The sequence below is a fragment of the Heptranchias perlo genome, chromosome 21, assembly GCF_035084215.1.
Source record: "Heptranchias perlo isolate sHepPer1 chromosome 21, sHepPer1.hap1, whole genome shotgun sequence".
Classification (NCBI taxonomy): Eukaryota; Metazoa; Chordata; class Chondrichthyes; order Hexanchiformes; family Hexanchidae; genus Heptranchias; species Heptranchias perlo.
Window position 1 is genome coordinate 7,373,173 of NC_090345.1, and position 23,080 is coordinate 7,396,252.

The 23,080-nt window shown below is 41.9% G+C and overlaps 1 protein-coding gene across 2 annotated transcripts in view; it reads left to right on the top strand.

Annotated features, from left to right (window-relative positions):
- Positions 1-22,792, top strand: part of r3hcc1l (R3H domain and coiled-coil containing 1-like) — a 128,228-nt gene extending 105,436 nt beyond the window's left edge. For both annotated transcript variants that reach the window (XM_068002041.1, XM_068002040.1), the window contains exon 7: positions 20,133-22,792. In XM_068002041.1, the coding sequence (XP_067858142.1) occupies positions 20,133-20,185 (53 nt within the window). In that variant the 3' untranslated portion in view covers positions 20,186-22,792. The remainder of the gene's footprint in view (positions 1-20,132) is intronic.
- Positions 22,793-23,080: the final 288 nt, after the last annotated feature.

The following is a 23,080-nucleotide window of genomic DNA, read 5'->3' on the forward strand; positions in this document are numbered from 1 at the left end:
ACCCTAACCACGTCAAAGAGGCCATCCCCTATGGACAGGCCCTGCGAATACACAGGGTCTGCTCAGACGAGGAGGAACGCGATGGACAACTACAGACGCTGAAAGACGCCCTAGTAAGAACGGGATATGACGCTCGACTCATCGATCGACAGTTCCGACGGGCCACAGCAAAAAATCGCATAGACCTCCTCAGGAGACTAACACGGGACGCAACCAACAGAGTACCCTTTGTCGTCCAGTACTTCCCCGGAGCGGAGAAACTACGCCATGTTCTCCGCAGCCTTCAACATGTCATCAATGAGGACAAACACCTCGCTATGGCCATCCCCACACCTCCACTACTCGCCTTTAAACAGCCACCCAACCTCAAACAGACCATCGTTCGCAGCAAACTACCTAGCTTTCAAGAGAACAGCGTCCACGACGCCACACAACCCTGCCACGGTAACCTCTGCAAGACATGCCAGATCATCGACACAGATACCACCATCACACGAGATGACACCACCCACCAGGTGCATGGTTCATACTCCTGTGACTCAGCCAACGTTGTCTACCTCATACGTTGCAGGAAAGGATGCCCCAGAGCATGGTACATTGGCGAGACCATGCAGACGCTGCGACAACGGATGAACGGACACCGCGCAACAATCGCCAAACAGGAGGGTTCCCTCCCAGTCGGGGAACACTTCAGCAGTCATGGACATTCATCCACCGACCTTCGGGTAAGCGTACTCCAAGGCGGCCTTCGAGACACACGACAACGCAAAATTGTCGAGCAGAAATTGATAGCCAAGTTCCGCACCCATGAGGACGGCCTCAACCGGGATCTTGGGTTCATGTCACGCTACACGTTACCCCACCAGCGAACAAATGTTATCTGTTTTTAATATAATGGGTCATTTGCTGGCTCTCTCTGCCTTCCGGATGTTTCTGCCTCTCTCTGTGTTTTTTTTTTCTCTGTTTTTTTTCCCTGTTTGTTTTTTTGTTGAATGTGTATTCGGAGGTTCTGCAGGTAACACCTCTCTGTCTGAACACGGTGATTGCCTTGGCAACGGGCAGTTGCAGGGGCAGTCTGTAAACACCATGTTTTATTGTTCAATATGTATAAATGCGTAGGCTTCAAGGAGATCTTGAAACATTTGCCTGAGGAAGGAGAAAATCTCCGAAAGCTTGTGAATTTAAAATAAAATTGCTGGACTATAACTTGGTGTTGTAAAATTGTTTACAATTGTCAACCCCAGTCCATCACCGGCATCTCCACATCATGACCTCAATATAATATATATCGGGGTGTTATATTTTAGTGTAAGGTCTATCACTAGTGCACAACAAGACTACATTTTGCTTTCTAGGGAAAAACCTTTGCCAAATGCCATAATCTTGTTTGTTTAATTAATCTTCCTCTGCTATAAAGCAAAGATGCTCAGCCAAACTCAGTGGCCATAATACTGCTGTCAGAAGTAAGGAGAAGACAGACATTAATGGAATATAGCAAACTTCCAAGTGCAAAACCAGACTGCAGAAAAAATGTGGTAAATAAACACTCATACATCAGAGCTCACATAGTTGGATAGTAACAATCCTTACTATTTCGTCTCACACATGAAGAATGGCCACTTGAATGAGGTACCAGATGACACCCAGTGCACAGGAAATACACAGTCAGTCAGTCAGCATCTGAAAAGAGAAAACATGATGGATTGGTTCTTATGCATCTCCGATTTCCTTCGTCCCTCCATTGGCAGCCATGCCTTCAGCCGTGCTCTGGAATTCCCTCCCCAAACCCCTCTGCCTCTCCATCTCTCTCTCCTCTTTTAAGACGCTCTTTAAAACCTGCTTTTGGTCACCTGTCTTAATTTCTCCTTATGTGGCTCGTGTCAAACTTTTGCCTGATAACTCTCCTGTGAAGCGCCTTAGGACGTTTTACTACGTTAAAGGCGCTGTATAAATGCAAGTTGTTATTGTGTAGAGATCCTTTCTCAGAAGTGGGAAGGCAAAATGAACCCCTTATAGGACTGGCCAAAACAGAAACAGGAGAGGGGGGCCCACCTTGGTTTCAGTCTATAAAAGGTACTTTCCAATCGTGATAGGTTTCTGCATGTATTTCCAGCGTGCTCCGTTCCATTTCAGATTTTCAGTGTTTGCAGTTATTCCTTTTTACTTTGATTGTTCACTGTAGTAATTGAAAGATGCCTGGTTGTATATCCAAAGCTGTGAACGCACATCGTAAACTCTAAGAATAAAGCTTTTACCCTTTGTGAATGCCAACAGAACCTCTTGAAAGTTAGATAAGAACTAGGAGCAGGAATAGGCCATACGGCTTCACGAGCCTGCTCCACCATTCAATAAGATCATGGCTGATCTCCTAACTCAACTCCACTTTCCCGCCCTATCCCCATACCCCTTGATTCCCTTAGTGTCCAAAAATCTATTGATCTCAGTCTCGAATACACTCAACGACTGAGCATCCACAGCCCTCTGGGGTAGAGACTTCTAAAGATTCACAACCCTCTGAGTGAAGAAATCTTTTCTCATCTCTATCCTAAATGGCCGACCCCTTATCTTGAGACTATGACCCCTAGTTCTAGACAGGAAACAGCCTCTCAGCATCTACCCTGTCAAGCACTCTAAGAATTTTATACGTTTCAATAGGATCACCTCTCATTCTTCTAAACCCCAGAGAATACAGGCCCATTCTACTCAATCTCTCCTCATAGGACAACCCTATCATCCCAGGAATCAATCTAATGAACCTTTGTTGCACCCCCTCTAAGGCAAGCATATCCTTCCTTAGGTAAGGAGACCAAAACTGTACACAGTACCCCAGGTATGATCTCACCAGAACCCTATATAATTGTAGGAAGACCTCCTTACTCTTAGCCTTTATTGCAAGGGGGTTGAAGTATAACATACCATTTGCCTTCCTAATTGTTTGCTGTACCTGCATGTTAACTTTTGGTGATTCATGTACAAGGACACCCAAATTCCTCTAACTACCAACATTTCGTAGTCTCTCACCTTTTAAAAAAATATTTTGCTTTTCTATTCCTACCAAAGCGGATAATTTCACATTTCCCCACATAATACTCCATCTGCCACCTTTTTGCCCACTCACTTAACCTGTCTATATCCCTTTGCAGCTTCTTTGCGTCCTCCTCACAGCTTACTTTCCCACCTAGCTTTGTATCGACAGCAAACTTGGATACATTACACTCAGTCCCCTCATCTGAGTCATGGATATATACTGTAAATAGCTGAGGCCTAAGCACTGATCCTTGCGGCACCCCACTAGTTATAACCTGCCAACCCGAAAATGACCCATTTATTCCTACTCCCTGTCTTCTGCCCGTTATCCAATCCTCAATCCAATATATAATCCCTACTCCCATAAGCCCTAATCTTGTGTAACAACCTCTTGTGTGGCACCTTATCGAATGCCTTTTGAAAATCCAGATATACTACATCCACTGGTTCCCCCTTATCTACCCCGCTAGTTACACCCTCAAAAAATTCGAATAGATTTGTTAAACACTATTTCCCTTTAATAAAACCGTGTTGACTCTGCCTAATCATATTATGATTTTCTAAGTGCCCTGTTACTACATCCTTAATAATAGATTCTAGCATTTTCCCTACTACTGATGTCAGGCTAACTGGCCAATAGTTCCCTGTTTTCTCTCTCCCTCCTTTCTTGAATAGTGGGGTTACATTTGCTACCTTCTAATCCACGGGGTCCATTCTAGAATCTAGGGAATTCTGGAAGACCAAAACCAATGCATCCACTATCCCTGCAGCCACCTCTTCTAAAACCCTGGGATTTAAGCCATCAGGTCCAGGGGCTTTGTCAGCTTTTAGTCCAATTAATTTCTCCAGTACTTTTTCTTTACTAATAATTATTTTAAGTTCCTCGCTTTCATTAGACCTTTGGTTCCCCACTATGTTTTTTGTCTTCTATTGTGAAGACAGATACAACATATTTGTTTAACGTCTCTGCCATTTCCTTATTCCCCATTATAATTTCTCCTGTCTCAGCCTCTAAGGGACCCACGTTCACTTTCGCTAATCTCTTCCTTTTTACATACTTGTAGAAGCTCTTACAATCTGTTTTAACATTTCTTGCTAGTTTACTCTCACATTCAATTTTCTTCCTCTTTATCAATTTCTTGGTCATCCTTTGCTGATTTCTAAACCCTCCCAATCCTCAGGCTTACTACTCTTTCTTGGCAACACTGTAAGCCGCCCCTTTTAATCTAATACTATCCTTAACTTCTCTAGTTAGCCACAGTTGGATCACTTTTCCCGTGGAGTTTTTATTTCTCAAGGGAATGTATATTTGTTGAGAATTATGAATTTCTTTGTTTAAATGTTTGCCATTGCTTATCTATCATCATATCTTTTAATCTAATTTCCCAATCTACCTTAGCTAACTTGCCCCTCATAACGAAGTAATTGGCTTTATTTAAATTTAAGACCCTAGTTTCAGACTTAACTACATCATTCTCAAACTCAATATGAAATTCTATCATATTATGATCACTCTGCCCCAGAGGATCCTTAACTATAAGATTACTAATTAACCCCGTCTTATTACACAATACTAGATCTAAAATAGCCTGTTCCCTAGTTGTTTCCTCGCCTTATTGTTCTAGAAAACTGTCTCGAATGCTTTCCATGAACTCGTCCTCCAAACTCCTTTTGCCAATTTGGCATGCCCAGTCTATATGAAGATTAAAGTCCCCCACGATTATTGCATTACCTTTGTTACATGCTCGTCTGATTTCCTGGTTTATACTCTGTCCAACACTATAACTACTGTTCGGGGGCCTATAAACTACTTTCACCAATGTTTTCTCCCCTTGTTATTTCTTAGCTCCACCCATACTGATTCTACTTCCTGATTTTCTGACCTAAGATCCTTTCTCGCTATTGTCTTTATCTCATCCTTTATTATCAGGGCTACCAACACCCCCCTCCTTTTCCATTTTGCCTGTCTTTTCTAACAGTCAACTACCCTGGAATATTTAGTTCCCAACCTTGGTCACCCTGCGACCACGTCTCAGTAATGGCTATTAGATCAAACCCATTTAACTCTATTTGGCCATTAATTCATCTATCTTGTTACGAATGCTTTGTGCATTCAGATATGGTGCCTTTAATTTTAACTTTTTACTATTTTTCCCTGATGTGACCTTAGTCATTCATGCCCTGCTACCTTTGTTAAACTCTCTGTCCCTTCCTGACACACTCTGCTTGTTTTTACCCAAATCGCTACTCTGCTCTACAGCCTTGACTTTTCTCTTTAGACTTATAAATTTACCCTTACCTGAACCTTCCCCCCGCCCCCCCCCCACCCCCCGACCTTATTAGTTTATAGCCCTATCTACTGCCCTACTTATTCGATTTGCCAGGACACTGGTCCCAGCCCAGTTTAAGTGGAGCCTGTCCCAACGGAACAACTCCCTCTTTCCCTAGTACTGGTGCCAGTGGCCCGTGAATTAAAACTCCTGCTTCCACACCACTCTTTCAGCCACTCATTTAACCATCTAATCTGTTTGACCCTGTGCCAATTTGCACGTGGCTCAGGTAGTAATCCAGAGATTATTACCTTTGAGGTTCTGCTTTTTAATTTAGACCCGAGCTCCTCAAACTCCCTCAGCAGAACCTCATTCCTAGTTCTACCTATGTCGTTGGTTCCTACGTGGACCACGCCAACTGGATCCTCCCCCCTCCTGCTTCAAGTTCTTCTCTAGCTGTGAGGAGATGTCCTTAACCCTGGCATCGGGCAGGCAGCACGGCCTTCGGGACTCCCAGTCGCGGCTGCGGAGAACAGTATCTATTCCCCTGACTATACTATCTCCCACCACTACCACATTCCTTTTTGCTCCCCCCACTTGAATGGCCCCCTGTACCATTTGCCCATCCTTCCTGCAGTCTTTGTTCTCATCCACACAGGTAGCAAGTACCTTGTACCTACTGGGCAAGGACAAAGGCTGAGGCTCCTCGATCACTATATCTGGGGTCCCTGTATCTGCCTGACTCGTAGTCACATCCTCCTGTTCCTGACCACTAGCCAAATCTAAACCACTACCTAACCTAAGGGGTGTGACTGCCTCCTGGCTCAGTGTCCAGGTAACTCTCCCCCCTCCCTGATGCATCGCAGTGTCTGCGCCTCGGACTCCAGCTCAACAACTCTGAGCCGAAGTTCCTTGAGTTGCAGACACTTACTGCAGATGTGGTTGCTCGGGATCTCGCTGCTCTCCATCAACTCCCACATGCTGCAGTTACGGCACTCCATCTACACTGCCATCTCTAGCTAATCTTGTTTTATTTATTTACTTAATTAAAGTTTTTATGTAATTAATTCACTTGGGTTTTTTCAGTTTTTTAAAGCTAATTTATCTAGTTTAAGTTATTAATTTAATAAAGTTTTAGCAGGTTATAGGTTCGTAGTTTAATCCACTCCCCTAGCTTAGAGAGCAAAAAAAAGTATTACTCATCAACCAGTTACCAATCTGCTGTCCTCTGATGTCAATCTTTTGAACTTCTGCCTGTGTTTGAGTTGGTCTCAGCTTTATGTCCCAGCTTGCTCTTGGTCGCTGGTCCCGCTCCTTCTGCTCTCAGGCCTCTGCTCCTTTTATTCCCAATAGCTAGACTAACCACTAAAAACACTAACCAATTAACTAAATACTTACTGACTTACCCTCGGCGCTGCTCCTTGTCTTGTGACATTTTCTTGATTTTTGATTCCTCGTGCGGCTCCCTTATGCTCCGCTCAGTCTTAGCCTATAGTTCTTGGTTTAAATCACTTAGCACCTAATTCCCACACGCCCCAAATTCCCAGTTGAATGCCCTCGCTCTGTTAGTGCTTCACTCCATTAGAGGTTCACTGTCTGTCTTTCCCAGCCTCTGTGCTCTAGCTGTCAGTGTTACAGTCTTGAGCAGACTGCTCCTCATCCGATCTCCCGAGTTATCAATGATCAGCAGCAGGAGTTGGAAGCGTGTCTATTTTTGTGCTGGCTGTGCTGAACAATAAATGCTGTGAATTGGAACACTTTCCCATTTCAGGCATCCACTGTGTCAGCACTCCCAGACCAGATACCGTACAACCAGCCATGGCGGGAGGGGAGGATGGGGCGTGGGAGTTCCAGCTGCAGTAGAGGAAAGAGGTGGCTGGTGAGCTGCTTGTTTCTAAGTTCATTTCACTGATAGGAGTGGTGCATGCCCACGCTCAGCATTGTCATGTAGGATTCCATATATATCACACAGGTCATAACTGCTAATGAATTTTGATTTTTCAACAATTGTGAGATCAGAATCAGCACTCGAGGCCAGGATTCTGTTTTGACAACAGAATTGAAACATTGACGTAAAAATATGTCCTAGTTTATCTTGATTTAGTACAGCACATAATCTAAGCTAATAACTCAGTGGAGTATTGGAAGAACGCTGTATTGTCAGAGGTGCTGTCTTTTGGATGAGATGTTAAAGCGAAGTCTGCCTGTTCAGATCAATGTAAAAGATCCCATGCCACTATTTGAAGAAGAGCATGGGAGTTCGCCCAGTGTCCTAGCCAGCATTCCTTCCTCAACCAGCATCACCTAAACAATATTCCATTGGCTGTGAAGTACTTTGGCACATCCTAAGGACTGAAAGGCGCTATATAAAAGTGTTTGTGCATTCTCTTTTTACGTAAATAATTAGTTGTTTTGCCAGAGCCTAGGAAAGGGGCCAAGCCATTCAATTCAAATCAAATACAAACATCTTGAGATGCAAATATATATTTGATTGGCAGCTTCTTTTTGAGTTTGACAGATAGTTACTTAAATTTGCAGAGTCACTTTCCGGAAAATACTTTGTAGCCTGTCTTCAAATTGGAGCGCTCGTCTGAAACATTCAGAGAGGTTCCGTGGACAGTGAAGAAAGAAAAAAAAACCCACCACATAATATTCTGTACATTTATAGTGTAGCAGTCAGGACTATTATTTTCTACTTGAGATAAGCTTAATAATGATTGCAAAATCTAGTGTTCTCTTATTCTTTCACTGTTCACTAAACTTCGTTGGTAGTTAGAATTTAAGTATCAGTCTGGTGCGGTGATGATGGAGCAAGATAAAACCAGTTAGCCAAAATGTAGTGAAAGAAGGTTTTTTTGTTCAATCCCTGGGTACACTACAAGCGTCCCTAGACATTTGGGGAAGTGAAAGCACTCTTTAGGACATACGGAGTGTAATTGTAACTTTGCGCGATAGTGTAAAATGGGCGTTATCAAATTGGCCGCCCATTATAAGCCCCGCCCGATTTCCCTTCCATTGACTGCAATCGGAGGGAAAATGAGGTGCGGTGTACAATCGGCCGCTAATTCTAAATCGCCCATTTTACACTATTGCCCAAAGCTGAAAATTACCTCCAGGGAGTGAGAACACAGGGTGAAGTCTGGGATGCTGAACCCGAAAATATTTAGTGGTAAAAAGACACAATTCATGTTCTCATTGCACAAAGTGCTTCTTCCGATTTGTTTTATGCAAGAAATCTCTGAAATAAGCTCAGGAGAAAACGTTCTTCGAACAGAAAATGCTGGAAATGATCTGGAAAAAAAGTTTTGGGAGGGACGCATCATCGGAATGATACTGACCGATCTCTGCATTTAATTCACAACCAGGCCTTGCTGATTTTTTTTTCTCCCCCACCTCTCTAGCACAGAGCCACTGAGACAAACTGTAGTCTCCCAACAGCGACCTCAGATCAGCGAGCTCAGCACAGATCGGGGACTGAACCCCGAGATCTTCCTGGGCAGTAAAGCTTGGTAGCTAAACCCATTAACTCTCATTCATTTAAAGAAAAAAGCACACACACACCTTTACATGTTTAAATGAGTATGGAAACTACTTTAATTGCAGAAGTCCCATTCCTCCTATTTCCCCGATGTTGACATCTTGCACCCTGCTGCATGGCTTATTGATGATTAGTGTAAATGAAATTGTGTTTGATTTGTAGTGATCACACCACAGTCGTGAATCCTTCAGTAAAGATGTGCACAAATCAACTATATGAGTCTCCTAGCTGCTAATGTCCACCAAGACATCCCACTTGGGGGAGAGGGAGAAGAGATGGGAAAATTACCCCCTCCAACTGTACTGTATGTCTAAATTATACAATTCTGAATACTTGGGGGTATCTTTTCGACAGTAATCTCATCTCACAGTTCATATAACAGTAATAAACCACTTGATTGCTTTTGTGTTTTATTATATCTTCTAAAGCCCTCTTGTGAGACTACTGCCTTGTAATCACTATCCTGGTATCCATTATCCCATTGTGTTACAAACAATTTTACCTACAAATTTCAGTGCTGATTTATCTCATAACAACTAGAGACAAAAATCAAGTTTTTTTAAAAAAATCACTTTCATGTTGTTTAATGACATGTGTTTTTTGTTGAACTGGGAAATTTTAAATTCTGTTTGCAATTTTAAATTCACATCCTGATATCGAATGCATGCTATACATGTGCTTTCATACGATGATATATATGTATGCCATGTGCGTATAAACACACTTAAGGTAATTTATATCCTTTATATCCAAACCCTCTGAAATTTTCCATCAAGCTGCCATGGGCAAAATGGATGTTTATCATGTTTGTCTCAACTCTTGCACAGCCACTCAAATTCACACCTCACCCTTTCACAATGATACTTTCTTTCCATAGTAGAAAATGTCTGTAGCATTCTTCTTGTAAAAGGAGAAGTAGGGGATTCATTTCAGCCCATGGATACAATAGAGGTCGGTAATAAAAGGGTTGTTTTTGAAATAAGTGCCTAGCTGAAACCAAATAAATCAGTACCAGATGGAATGCATCCAAGAGTACTTAAAGAAATGAGAAAAAAAAAAGTATGAGATACTGTGACAGGAATTTTTTATAGCTCATTGGGCATGGGAGCAGTATAGTCACTGATTCCAATCTTTATCAAAGTTTAAAGGGATGATCTTGTGAACTGTGTGCTTGTTAACTTGGAAATCTATATATGGGGAAGGAAACATTGGCGTCTATTAAAATGTGTTCAGTGACAGCACAGACAATAATTCCACACTGGGGTTTAAGAGTGGCCCAAATGTATTGATGTTCTTGGAGCCATGTTTGAGTTGGCGGTGATAATGTGGTTAATATTAAATATCTTGACCTTCAAAAAGCATTCGATAAGACTCTTAACAATAGGATTGTGACCATAGTGAAAGCTTATGGGGGAAGAAAAGTAACAAATTGGGTGGGGAAATAAGCAATAGTTTTTAATAATTGTTCTAGTGGGGAGCATGGTGTCTTTATGGGATTGGTCCTGGGAATCCTGCTCATAATTTTAGAATAATCTTAGATAGTTCTTAAGTTAAATGCTTAAATTTGCAAAGTTATTGAAAAGCAGAATATTTTGAAGAAAGCGATGAAACCCAAAGAGATCTACAGAGAAGAGTCAACTGGCCAGATGAAAAGTAAATCAGAGAGAGAGATTTTGTGAAGTGCTGGGGGCTATAATTGTAAGCCACGAAATCCAAAAACTAAATGTATTGTAAGGAAGAGGTAACCACTTCACATTTATAACTTCTGGATTAGTCTGTGAACAGGTGTGGTGAATGCAGATTCTGTTATGTTCAAAAGAGAAGACTGGTTATTGATTTGGCTGGGAAGAGTGGAAAAAGGGCTTGATGCTTAGGTTAAAAAGAAAAATGCTGGAAATCTGAAACAAAGACAGAAAAATTCTGGAAATGCCTAGTTCACAAGCACCCAAAAATAAAAAATAATAATACTTCAGGTGTAGGCCCTTCATGTGATCTGAAGAAGGCTCCATACCTGAAGCTTTGACCTGTCTTTTCTCCGTTTAAGTGCTGGCAGGCTGCTGCGTATTTCCAGCATTTTCCGCTGTTGCTGAGATGCAGGGAAGAAAAAAGGAGTGAAAACTATTAAGTGATCGAAAAATTCATTGAGTTTTATGGGCTAAATTTTCATGTAGTTAAGTACTGTGACTCTTCGTGATGAGTGCAAATTAGTTTCTTGAAGAGCAGATGAAATGCAGCTAGCATGATTGAGCAGGTTTTATAGCCTGTGTATGAATGTCAGTGGGTTATTTTTAACCTAGAAATAATGCTGTATAAACTTCATTTTGCATGGCTGTCAATGATAGGATTATAGAGAGGGCACACTGGGTCATTGTGTGTTTCACTGGAAAAGGGACATTTTCCACTTGACTTATCTAGTCACCTCCCCCTTAGAGACATTTATTGCGTGGCATGCCATAACACAGGCCTACTAACTCCCTCCTGTCTGAGGATTGTGATCTCTGCATTGTTGCTGGATAGTTCCCGCCATTTCTCTTGCTCTCTCTGAGGAAAATAAAGGCAAGGACAACTATGGAGTTGAGGACATAGGAACAGGAGGAGACCATTCAGCCCCTTGAGCCTGTTCCACCAGTCAATTAGATCATGGCTGATCTGCATCTTAACTCCATTTACCGGCCTTGGTTCCATAACCCTTAATACCCTTGCCTAACAAAAATCTACCAATCTCAGTTTTGAAATTTTCAATTGATCCCCAGCCTCAACAGCTTTTTGAGGGAGAGGATTCCAGATTTTCCCGATAGTATTCATAGCAGCAGCAAAAGCTCTGTATTAAAATATAAGCTTGCAAAGCAAGTTGTGAAGAAAAAAGAACAGAGAAGTACAAGAAAAGAAAGAAAGACGGGGAATGAACATCCGGCGGTTTCTCTAACGGGCAGCCAATCTGTGACGCCAGTCTGACGCCCAGATGGCAATTTGAAAATCTATCTCAATAACTCCTCACAAGAACTTCCCCCATCAAAGGCATCAATGCTCACTATCAAACAAAATAAACCAATATAGTTAGTAACAGAATGTTAATTCTTAGTAACAGGTTGATGCGACACCAGCTGCACCCTCCTTCCTGCTGTACAGTGCTCTCCCTTGTTATCGCCATTGCCTCTTTTTGCATTTGGCTCAGCACTGGATGAAGCCACTGGGCAAATTTGCATTGATCAAACATATGCCCTTTTTGACTTCTGAGCTGTCTTGTTTCTGACATAGACAGACAGGCAGGTTCTCCCTGGACAGGTTTGGTTCTCATCCTTCTCTTCAAGTATACTTAAATTTAAACTATAGATTAGCTGGCTGCAACTTACATGCATGGATATTTGGTCAGGAGAAACCGTTTCCACTGGCAGGAGGGTTGGTAAACAGTGGACGCAGATTTAAGATAATTGGCAAAAGAACCAAAGTGGAGATGTAGTCACATAGGAAACATGGCAACCAATTTGCGCACAGCAAGGTCCCGCAAACAACAATGTGATAATGACCAGATTATCTGTTTTGGTTGAGGGATAATTATTGGCCCAAGACACCAGGAAGAACACCCCTGCTCCTCTTCGAATAGCACCATGGGATCTTTTACGTCCACCTGTGAGGGCAGATGTGGCCTTGGTTTAACTTCTTATCCGAAAGACGGCACCTCCAACACCGCAGCACTCCCTCAGTACTAGCACTGTAGTGTCAACTTAGATTGCGTGCTCAAGTCCCTGGAGTGGGACGTGAACCCACACTTCTGACTCAGAGGTGAGAGTGCTACCCGCTGAGCCACAGCTGACACACACAATAAAAAAATTGGCTCTGTCTTTAAGGTAACTCCGTGCTTCAGTTTCTGCCGGATAATGCACGGAAAATGTCCATTTCTGGTTTGATGAAATCTCCCTGATTCCTCTGTAATTAGCAGAGCTTCATCCAGATTCTGCTGCCACGAGTGAGATGGGACTTCCTCACAGTCTGCTGCAAACTGCAGTCTTGATTTACAGCTGCAGCCACTAGATGAGGCTGTACAATAAGATTTACCAGCGCTGGTAATATCTATCCAATCTAGCACACGCTTTTTAAAAAAAAAATCTAATCAAAATTAATCTTTGCTGCTTGTGAGGAGAATTTATTTTTATATTTATGTATAACTGAATCAAAAAGGTATTTATCTCTCTGGCTTCCTCTCCCTGAAGTTATATAAATCTTTATCCTGCTTAGTGGAAAACTTTCGGTTTTAGAAATGTGAATTCATTTCAAGTCCACGCTTGGCTGATTTTTTTTTTTGTTTAAATTTTATTTCTATTTAACTTTTGTTATATTTCTTGCCTTTTGACATGAAAGCAATATTATCTGTATGTAATATATTTTTTAAAAATCTTGGCTATGCGCACTTCCTGCCAACTTTTTCCATTATAAGTTCCAAGGCCCACATTTATAATACAAACTCCCTATCTAGACTTGTCATGTTACAATTAAACCATTCCCCGGTACAGGTGCAGCAGCACCACCACTGGCAGAGGGTGTAAGTGCAGAGTGACAAGTTTACATAGGCAGTTCCCATTATATGTGTAGACATGGGAATTTGCATGGAAATATAAAAATAAGGACAGAATGTGTGACTTTAATATGGGGACTGAATTACATCTGTTTGCCCTGGTCCAATCATCCCCCCACCCTCTAACCCCTCTTCACCTGAGGACTACACTTTGCCTGGACTCCCGTATGCAATGCCATGGGAGATCGACTAGTATAACTTTTTTTAAAAAGTATTTCTCAAAATGCTAAGACTGATATCGTCAACAATTGCTTTATTTGCTCTCTCATCAAATTGTTTCTCTCTCCGCTGCGGAAGACACCGGTTTCTTGTTGGAGTATGATTCCACAGGTGTGTATTTCTCTCTCTCTTTCTCTTTCTCTCTCTCTCTCTCTCTCTCTCTCTCTTTCACTTTTTTTCTCTCTCCTCTCTCTCGCCCCCTTTCCCTGCTCTCCCCCTCTTGCCTTTTTTTCTCCCTCCTCTCTCTCCCTCCAACCTCTCCAACTCATTGCTCTGTCTCCCTCCACTTCTCTCTCTCCAACGCACTTTTTTCCATCTCTCCAACTTACTCCTCTCTCTCCCTCCATCCCTCTCTCCAACTCACTCCTCTTTCTCCCTCCATATCTCTCTCTCTCTCTCCCTCTCCAACTCATTCCTCCTTCCAACTCTCTCCCCCTGCCGTTTTCCTTGTTCTTTCAACAATCTCACAAGACTTATTTTTTAGTCAATGTTCCATATTGTGCAGGATCATTATACCTAAAATGGACACTAGGTACAAAAGTCACAGCCTACAAACATCTGCCCAAGAACTACAGTATTCTCACCCCTATATAGCGCTACCCAAATTTCCATAACTATGTATATATCTATATGTACCTTTGTGGTGTTTGATCTATATATACTGTGACTCGTCATGTTATAGAAATTGTAGGTAATTAAATTCAAATAAAGGCGAACTTTTTGTGGTGCATAAAGATGCAAAGAAATAAGATCACTTTTCAGGCCCATCCTTGCGAGGCTGAAAAGCCTAAGCTTCTCCAATCTATTCTCATAACTGAAACCTTTGACACTAGGCTTCAGCCACATCTCTGCGCCGTCTCCAATGCTTGAATGTCTCCCTTGTGTCTCAGTGACCAGAACTGGACACTGCTTGAAGTGTGATCTGACCAAAATACTATACAGTTTGACCCTAACTTTTACTGTACTGTTTTGGCGATATATTTCAACAACTGGATTGACATTGATTGTTGCTGTGCATTGGTTGGACATGTTGAGCATTGAGTCGTCTAAAGTCCCTTTCAGCTTTATCCTTAGCTATTTCAGCATGATTCATTGCAATACATACATATTTTGACCAACTCATTTTGCAATTTCTGAGCTACCTCCTCTTATTTCAGTGCCCCTCCTAGTTTAGTATCTTCTACAAGTTTCTGAATCTGTCATTCATGTAAATTAGAAACAGTAGTGGTCCCTGGGGCATGCACCCCACTTAACACTTCCAACTCCCCCCTCTCCCCCATGAGCACACAACACCCATTGTTTTCTACCCCTCAGCCAATTTCTTATCCATTCTCAGGGTTTACCGTAAATCCCCACAGCTTTAAGTTTAACTAAGTAGTCTTTTGTGTGATGCTTTTGGAAGCCTAGATACAGCATGTCATAGGGCTTTCCAAAGCCCACTTGGGATGTTACTTCCTCAAAGAAGTCAACGAGGTTAACAAGGCAAAATCTACACCTTCAGAATCCTTGTTGACTGCTGTCAATGAGCTCTTCAGTCTTTTTTGATTCTTCCTGTTCCTCCACCATCTTCAGATTTCAGCTCACATAATGAAAGAATAATGAAGCCAAATATGTAGAGATTTTACCAATATCCTGCTTAGGCTTTGCACATTTTTTTAGGTTTAAACCGTGGCAAATTGCAATTTAAAACATTTTTTTTTAAAGTTCAAAGTGTTTGCATATTCTTCACTCTAAGTAAATGACTAACTTACTGTTCTTCCAATGTTCCATCTTTTCGGTGTTCATGCTGAATGTATTCAATCCACTGCCAAATTTCCAACCGGAGGCAATTAAGTTTAGAAACCTTACGATTTCTGTGTTTGAAGTTTGCTTTTGGTCTGTGTTTGTTCAGGCTTAATAGATTAATGGTCCAAAGATTTGCAAAGTGATTACTTTTATTTGAAACTGCTAATCAACCCATATTCAAGCATAAGATTTGGGAAATGGAAGTTTTGTGTTTATTAACACTTGGTTGCACACTGCTCCTTGCTGCGAACTTTGCAACTAAACATCCTGGATTTAACATGCCTAACTCTGCTGACTAGACTCCCCCCAAACTCAACGAAAGAGGGAGCTGGATGGATTTCTAGTTAGGGAGGCAGTGAAGGGGTGTGAGTCTGAATCCATGAGATGCTGATTAAATGTTTGTACAGGACGCCATCCAGAGTGCAGTAGTGTGAAAAAGGATTTTCTTTAATGCCTTGTAGTTCAGTAGGTGCCCGCCTTAAAATACCTTTCAGTAAAAATACAGTTAGACTAAAATGTTCTTGCAGAACTTGCAAGCTTTCAAACATGTCTTGCCATAAGCTGTGGAATTCTTTACCTGCCTCCATCTTTCCTTCGTCCTATAATCTACTGGCTTTTAAACCTCAGTCTTGGTGTCAGCTAATTGCTATCACTTGATTTATCTCCACTTCTCTCCTACCCCTTTCATCGTTGGTGTAACGCATAATGGGCCTAGGCCCTTCTGCTACCTTTCTCGGTTTAAAAAAAAATTGCGTCCCCTCCACCCCTCTTTACCCTGAAGTTGAGCTCCTTTTATTCTTAATTCTCCCAAGCAAGTTTTGCTGTTAGAGTATGAGTAAGGGAGACTGATGTGGCAATGTAGAGGGTGCAATCAATTCAGGTGAGTAGGGCTCACCTAAATTGGTGAGGATGGATGCATAAGAATCTCAAATTAACACTGGTATAAAGCCATTGCAGTTCTGGTAGGAGACCTGTCCTAGCAACCACCAGGATTGTAAGTGCAGGGTTCTGTTTCAAAGCCAATTGCACTAAATTTACAATGAGATCTCTGAATGATGACAAGATAGTTGGGAAGGAACTGTCAGACTGGTGCAGTGTTTGGTGCTCATCTGAAGCATGGTGGAGTACTGCAGGGGGAACTTTCCTCTGCATCGAACAGTATGCTGATGGATTCAAAGAGCTACCCACCAGTACCATCGGCATCCCTCTCTTGTGTGTGTTCCTATGGGCTATGAATGACCTGCAAATGCTAGGTGGTGAGCTGACACCATGTATAAAAACTAGAAAAATCTTCCATCGCCAGCAGTGACCATCTCTCACACTGGATGCAAAATCTGTACCTACACGTTTTGAGACAATTGTGTCATACTTCAGTTCTTGCACTTCTTCACACATTCAAATTAGTGTCACACTTTTTTTTTAAAAAAGTTTAAAAGAAAGCAAGTTTAAAATGTACAGGCAAACTCTCCAGCAACACAAAATATCTTCTAATTGATCCCAGGATGTTATAGTAATTAGACTTTGTGGCCTTAAAGGGATGAGCCAATACACGCAGTTGCCCATTGTCACCACAATAATACGTTGTGTGTTACATGATCCAAAGTCCCAGCTAAGAGTTATTTTTAATGATTTATATTGATTTTTCCTGCTCTGAGCTAACATGTCTTCCCAGGTTAGTAATTTTTCTCTTAACCTTCTTGTATTGTCAAGTAGAGATAAAACTATTCCATGATTCAGCCACAGTCCAATCTTTGATGATCAAAATTGAATGAAGCACGAAACCAACACTGAATAAATCCAATTGTGTTTTTATCACGTGGAATTCCAGGAGTTTTTGGGGATCATGTTCCAGGAACAGGAGGACGTCATTCAGCCTGCTTCACCGTTCAGTTAGATTGTGGCTGATCTGTACTTCAACTCCATTTATTCGTCGTTGATCCATAATCTCTTGATTCCCATTCTACAATTCCATCCATTTTTCTGTGAAGCAGTGGCCTTGGTTTTCACCAACCCTCTGGCATGGATCGGGTGGGCTCATGCCAATTTCAGCGATGCAATTCAAGTTCCCAACATTCTGGACACCTTTGTAAAATTTTTCTTTGTGTGTGCTTAAAACCTGTTCATGAAACAATGTGGCTGCTGTGTTGACCTGTGTGTCAACTAATCTTTCTGGGCAAACTGGCTGCACTCAAATCCATGCTAGTAGATTTGTAAGCTCACAGGGGTCTTTATGTGAACATCATCACACTTGTGATGGAAGATCTCAACCGAGCCAGCTGGTTTCTGTTCAGAGTATTCGTCTATCTACAAAACTGGCTTGTTTAACTTGTTGGGGGCATGAACACCTGCATTTACTCTGCTTTGCGGCAGATGTTGACTGCCTTGGTCGGAGAGTCTTAAATTTATGGCAAAAAAAAATTCAAAAAGAATTCAGTGGTTTAATGAAATGTTCCGAGTCTTTAATGTTGCTTGATTTTAGAATTTATTTGTTTAAACCTGACCATATCCCCTTCCAGGATTAAGCAGCAATGTCTTTTATTTCTGCTACTCCTAGCAGCCTTGTTGGCAGTAGCACGTTTATCATTTGGCTCAGAAACATTGCATTTTATGAAGGATCATTTTACTTTTGCTTTCTAAAACATTTCCGGGTATTAATCTAGTTTTGCATTGTGTCGGATGTGATTGGGTTAGGCGGGAAAGGCCCGGAGTCAAAGTAAGGTTAGTGAGATGTATACAGCGGTGATGATGGTATTTATGAAATTTCATGAATGATTTCACACCCAATAGGGTGAGTCTCTTGTTGGTATAAACATAACTATGTATCCTGAAACCCCGATCAACAAATTGATTTCAAACTAAGAGAAGCATTTAGCGACTATGGAGATTACAGAACATTGCTGTGACTATCCCCCTCACCTCAAAATTGGACTGATTTCACAGTATAGTATGTTAAATGTGCAAGATATGATAAGAATTTTTAGCAACAGGAAAGAAGCCCATCCCTTTTTCAGAAAGCAGCCCCACCTACCTTTCCATATCTCTCAATTCCTTCTCTCCAGAACACATCCAATTGAATCCATTTCTACTCTCTTCAGTGACTTTCCCTGATAGCTTCACATCTCTTCCCAAACCCCTCCCCCTCACTACGTCTCTCCCCAACTTTAAAAGCCTCCTTAAAACCTATCTTTTCAACCTTTGATCACATGCTTGGAGTCTCTTCCATCCTTCTCTTCTTCCCCTCTGGATAGTACCTTGAGACTTTCCACTATGTTGAAATTCTGGCATTCAAACTCTTCACTGCAATAAACCATTTGCCTGGAGTTTTATTGATTGTAACACAGGCTGGATGGAATAAAGAGTTTCTGCTTCTAAAGTCTTTTAAAAGGAGCATACCCAATAAGTTTTTCTATGATTCTATGATTCTAAGTGTTGAGATGAATTTGTTGTAGTTCTACACAGTATTTGGCCTCCATATGATTTCATTAGTGCAAAACTTCTTAAAAATATATTTTCTAAAACAGCTCATCATTTTACAAAGAAATGGGACACAGTTCATACTCTTGATTCCTAATACAGTGAGTTTCCACTCTCCCCTCCCCGTCCTGCTCCACCCCACCCTGCCCCACCTCCCCTGAAGGTGCTGACTGTTGCAGAGTGCAGTTTCACGGATGCTGGTAGTCCTCTAGTACTTCGCCCAAGTGGCTGCTATTCATGTGTGAGCTCAGACATTATGAACTTCTCACGCCCGACTCTTATCCTGCCCATAGTTGATGTCCACACAGGTGTACATCCCAGCAGCAGTCACTGGATAGTGCTCAGCACTCTGATTCCTGGCAGATTTCACTGCTCCCCCTTCTTTAGCCCAGCATCCTACTGCCACCCTGGCTAATTTGTCACAGACCAGTGATGGAACCTCAGACCTTCATGATGGTTTGTATGGCTCAGCATCACACCAGGTGGTGGAATTATGCACTAACCTACCAGGGAGCTCCTCACAGATGCACTTGAGCATCATCCATTGGCTGGTGTTAATAGTATTGGCAGACTCCCAACAGCAGTCTCTTTTAGCGAAGATACTTTTAGGAAAAAGTGTCAAATAATTTAGCACAAATAATAGCACTAAACCTTTATAAACCACTGGCTAGGCCTCAGCAGTGTATTGTTTCCAATTCTGGGCGGCACACTTTAGGAAGGATGTCAAGGCCTTGGAGAGGGTGCAGAGGAGATTTACCAGAATGGTACCAGGGATGAGGGACTTCAGTTATTTGGAGAGACTGGACAAGCTGGGTTGTTATTCTTAGAGCAGAGGAGGTTAAGAGGGGATTTGATAGAGATGTCCCAAATTATGAGGGGTTTTGATAGAGTAAACAAGGGGAAATTGTTTCCACTGGCAGGAGGGTCTGTAACCAGAGGACACGGAGTTAAGATAATTGGCAAAAAATCCAGGGGGGAAATGAGAATTTTTTTATGCAGCGAGTTATGTTCTGGAATGCGCTGCTTGAAAGTGCGATGAGAGCAGATTCACTAGTAACTTTCAAAAGGGAATTGGGTAAATACTTGAAAAGGAGAAAGTCTATGGGGAAAGAGCAGGGGGGTGTGGGACTAATTGGATAGCTCTTTCAAAGAGCCGGCACAGGCAAGATGGGCCGAATGGCCGCCTCCTGTCCTGTATTGTCCTACATGAAATAATTTAAATCAATTTTTTTCTTTTCACTTGCAGAACAGAAACAGCTTGTAGCGCAGCAGGTTGAAGATGCTTGGGAAGGAAGGTAACCTGAGAGCACAGAAAGACGTACACTGAAGCGGACAGCACAAGTCAACGGAGAGTTCTCCGCACTCGAAGCTCCTCAGTGTGAAAATGCCCCTTCGCCGTTCCTCCGTCTGCAGCACTGGGTGGGGGGGGGGGGGTGGAGTGGTGGGGGGATTGAAAGCCATGCGTGCTTTAAGATGTACACAGCTTGTGTTGTAGCATTCTCTGCACAGGGAGAGACTGAGAAGACCCGTGCGGAATACAGTATATGATGCAAAATGAACGTACAACGCTGGAAGGTGTGTGCATTTATTGGTGAAGTCACCGTACTGCTGTGTGTTAAGGATGCTTTTTAATCTGTTTCTACTGCTGTTTTTTAAAAAAAATTTATGAGACAACCATTGTGGGTATTTAACAGTCGGATCCCAGCTAACGACAGATTCCAGTCGTTCTCTGTGTACAGCCACTTTTGTCCACTTTCTCATATTTTCACTGATTCACAGAATTAGTTGGTAGGGATTGCTGTTTTGAATCAGCTAGCTGGAATTATTTACAGACCATTTGGTGGGAGGGTTTCAGGCTGTTTCTGAATGGATGGGCTAAGATGTGCCAATTTGGCCCTCCCTCTTCACTGATAATCCTGGGAATTAGTGCACAGTTTTTCCTGATTCCCTACCTTCTATCGTGACTTTCGCATGGAACCTTTGTCTGAAGATCACTTCAACAGAAGATATGTCTTTATTGGGACAACAAGGGGAGCGTAGCGGTATTTGGGTGTTCATCCCCCACCCCCCTTTTCATCTACCCTCCGTTCCCAATGTGGGATGCTCCATCTTCATGGGATGCAGTCAGTGGTGACCCTTATGTTGATATATACTGCCTTTAAACATCCCCACTGCCAGCCTCCTTTAATATACCTCCAGTCAATAGTTTATTTTAAGTTATATATACACACAAAGGCCAGTTAGTCTGACTGCAGTAGGTCAGAAATTCAAGGCCTTTGAAATCATCCCTGATTAATATCACTTACACCTGCCGGCGAGTGTTTTACTTCAGCAAAACGTCAGTGTTGGAAGAGGCAAAGTGCAGGATTATTTTCAGGAATTATGTTAGTAATACTGGAGTTAATTGGTTAAACAAGACAGTAATTTGGAAATGACCCTGTGCGATATAATCTTACAGAACTTACTGCCTTTGTATCGAATTTATCAGACTGCTGTTTTAATGGAGGTGTTTATTTTAAACCGGTTTAATACCCAAGTCGAAACAGTGGGCCTGCGAAAGTTTGCGATAACATTACACAGCAGCATGGGCACAGTGCCATCAATACTGAGATACTGCTGACACAAGAGTAGGTGAGATATGGAATCAGTACCATTCCTTCCTCTTCCCCCCCCCCCCCCCCCCCCACCTTCCCAATAAAAAGCAAACACGCACATAAGCTGAAACAATATAGAGTAATATAATAATAATAATAAGCAATACAAAGGGGGAAGTGAAGTGATTTCAAGATCCTCATCTGATTGCAGAATTCAGCTGACTCGTCCACACTTGCTTAAGTTTCAATTTAGGGGATTTAACTTGAAATAAATGGGTTAATGACTGGAGTTAGGACAGCACATAAAGGGAATTTACCCAAATAAGTTATAACCTGTGCACTGTCGGAGGAAATCAAACCCCTTCTGGCTGACTTCACCCAAACTCCTTGACTAGTTTCCTCCCTTTTGGTTACTAAGTGGGTGTCCATAAGACCCTCGAGGCATGTCGATTGTGAGTTGATGCACGTCTCTGAGCTTGAGGTGGGAATAATGCATTGAAAGAGAGGGAGAAAAAAACTTGCATGTTCAGATGAAGTGCAATGTGCAGCCTATTTGTCATGTTGATCATCCAAGCTGTTAAAGTAACTTGTAGAGCTGGGATCAGAAGTCCCCGAGGTAGTAATACGTTGTTGAACTTGTCGCACAAGATCAAGGCCACTAGTTTGCAGTGACTGAATAAGTCAAGTTTAGTTGTTGTTATGTAGAATTTTTTTTTTAACCAGCGTTTTGCTTCTTGCGATTCTGTGCAATTTTACTGCGAAACCCAAAAACCAGTGGCCTAGGGCATGGTGTGTCACTCCAGACATATCCAACCGTTGTTGATCAGTTCGAGATGTGAGGACCCAAAGATAGTTGCTGTGCATATTTACAGTCTTCACTGGATCATCAGGTCAGTGCGCAATTTGAAAGTTCAGTCACTTATTTGTGAGATGAATTCTGAATTACTGATTGTAAAATCTGGTCTGTTAAGTTGTGTCGGGGTACAAGTTGCCCCACTATACATTAAAACAAGCCCACCGCTTATTTGATTGCTCCCACTCCCAGCTGCCTCAATTCTCACCATATCTCTCTTCAGAAACGCATCTAATTGCTTCTCTTGAATCAATTTACTCTGCCCGACTTCATTGACCTCCCATGGTAACTATCATTCCACAATTCGATTATCCTTTGTTTAAATTAAAGTTCCTGTCTCATTTCCTTTCATTTGCTCACTTCTATTATTTTTAACTTGTGCCCCGTTGTACTTAAACTGTTCGTCACAGTGAGCAATTTGCCCAGAATTGGATTTTAAAAATAAAATGATACTTTCAAGCAAGGTATTAATTTACTCGACTCTAGAGCGTATGAAATTATAAATGAAAATGCAGCTGATACACCAGGTTTTAGAGCAACGCTGACAAGGACCTGAAATCTGCAAATATTTGAGAGATTTGTAAACTCTTTTATTAATTTTAAAAGAATCCTCTGTAAATGTTTGTCTTTTTAAGAAAAGCAAAAATGAGGCAATAAATACAGCAATGTTTTTGATTTTACGAAATTTAAAATTGACTTTATCTCTGGCTGGTCAACCTAGATGATCATACAATCTAGGTAACTTTG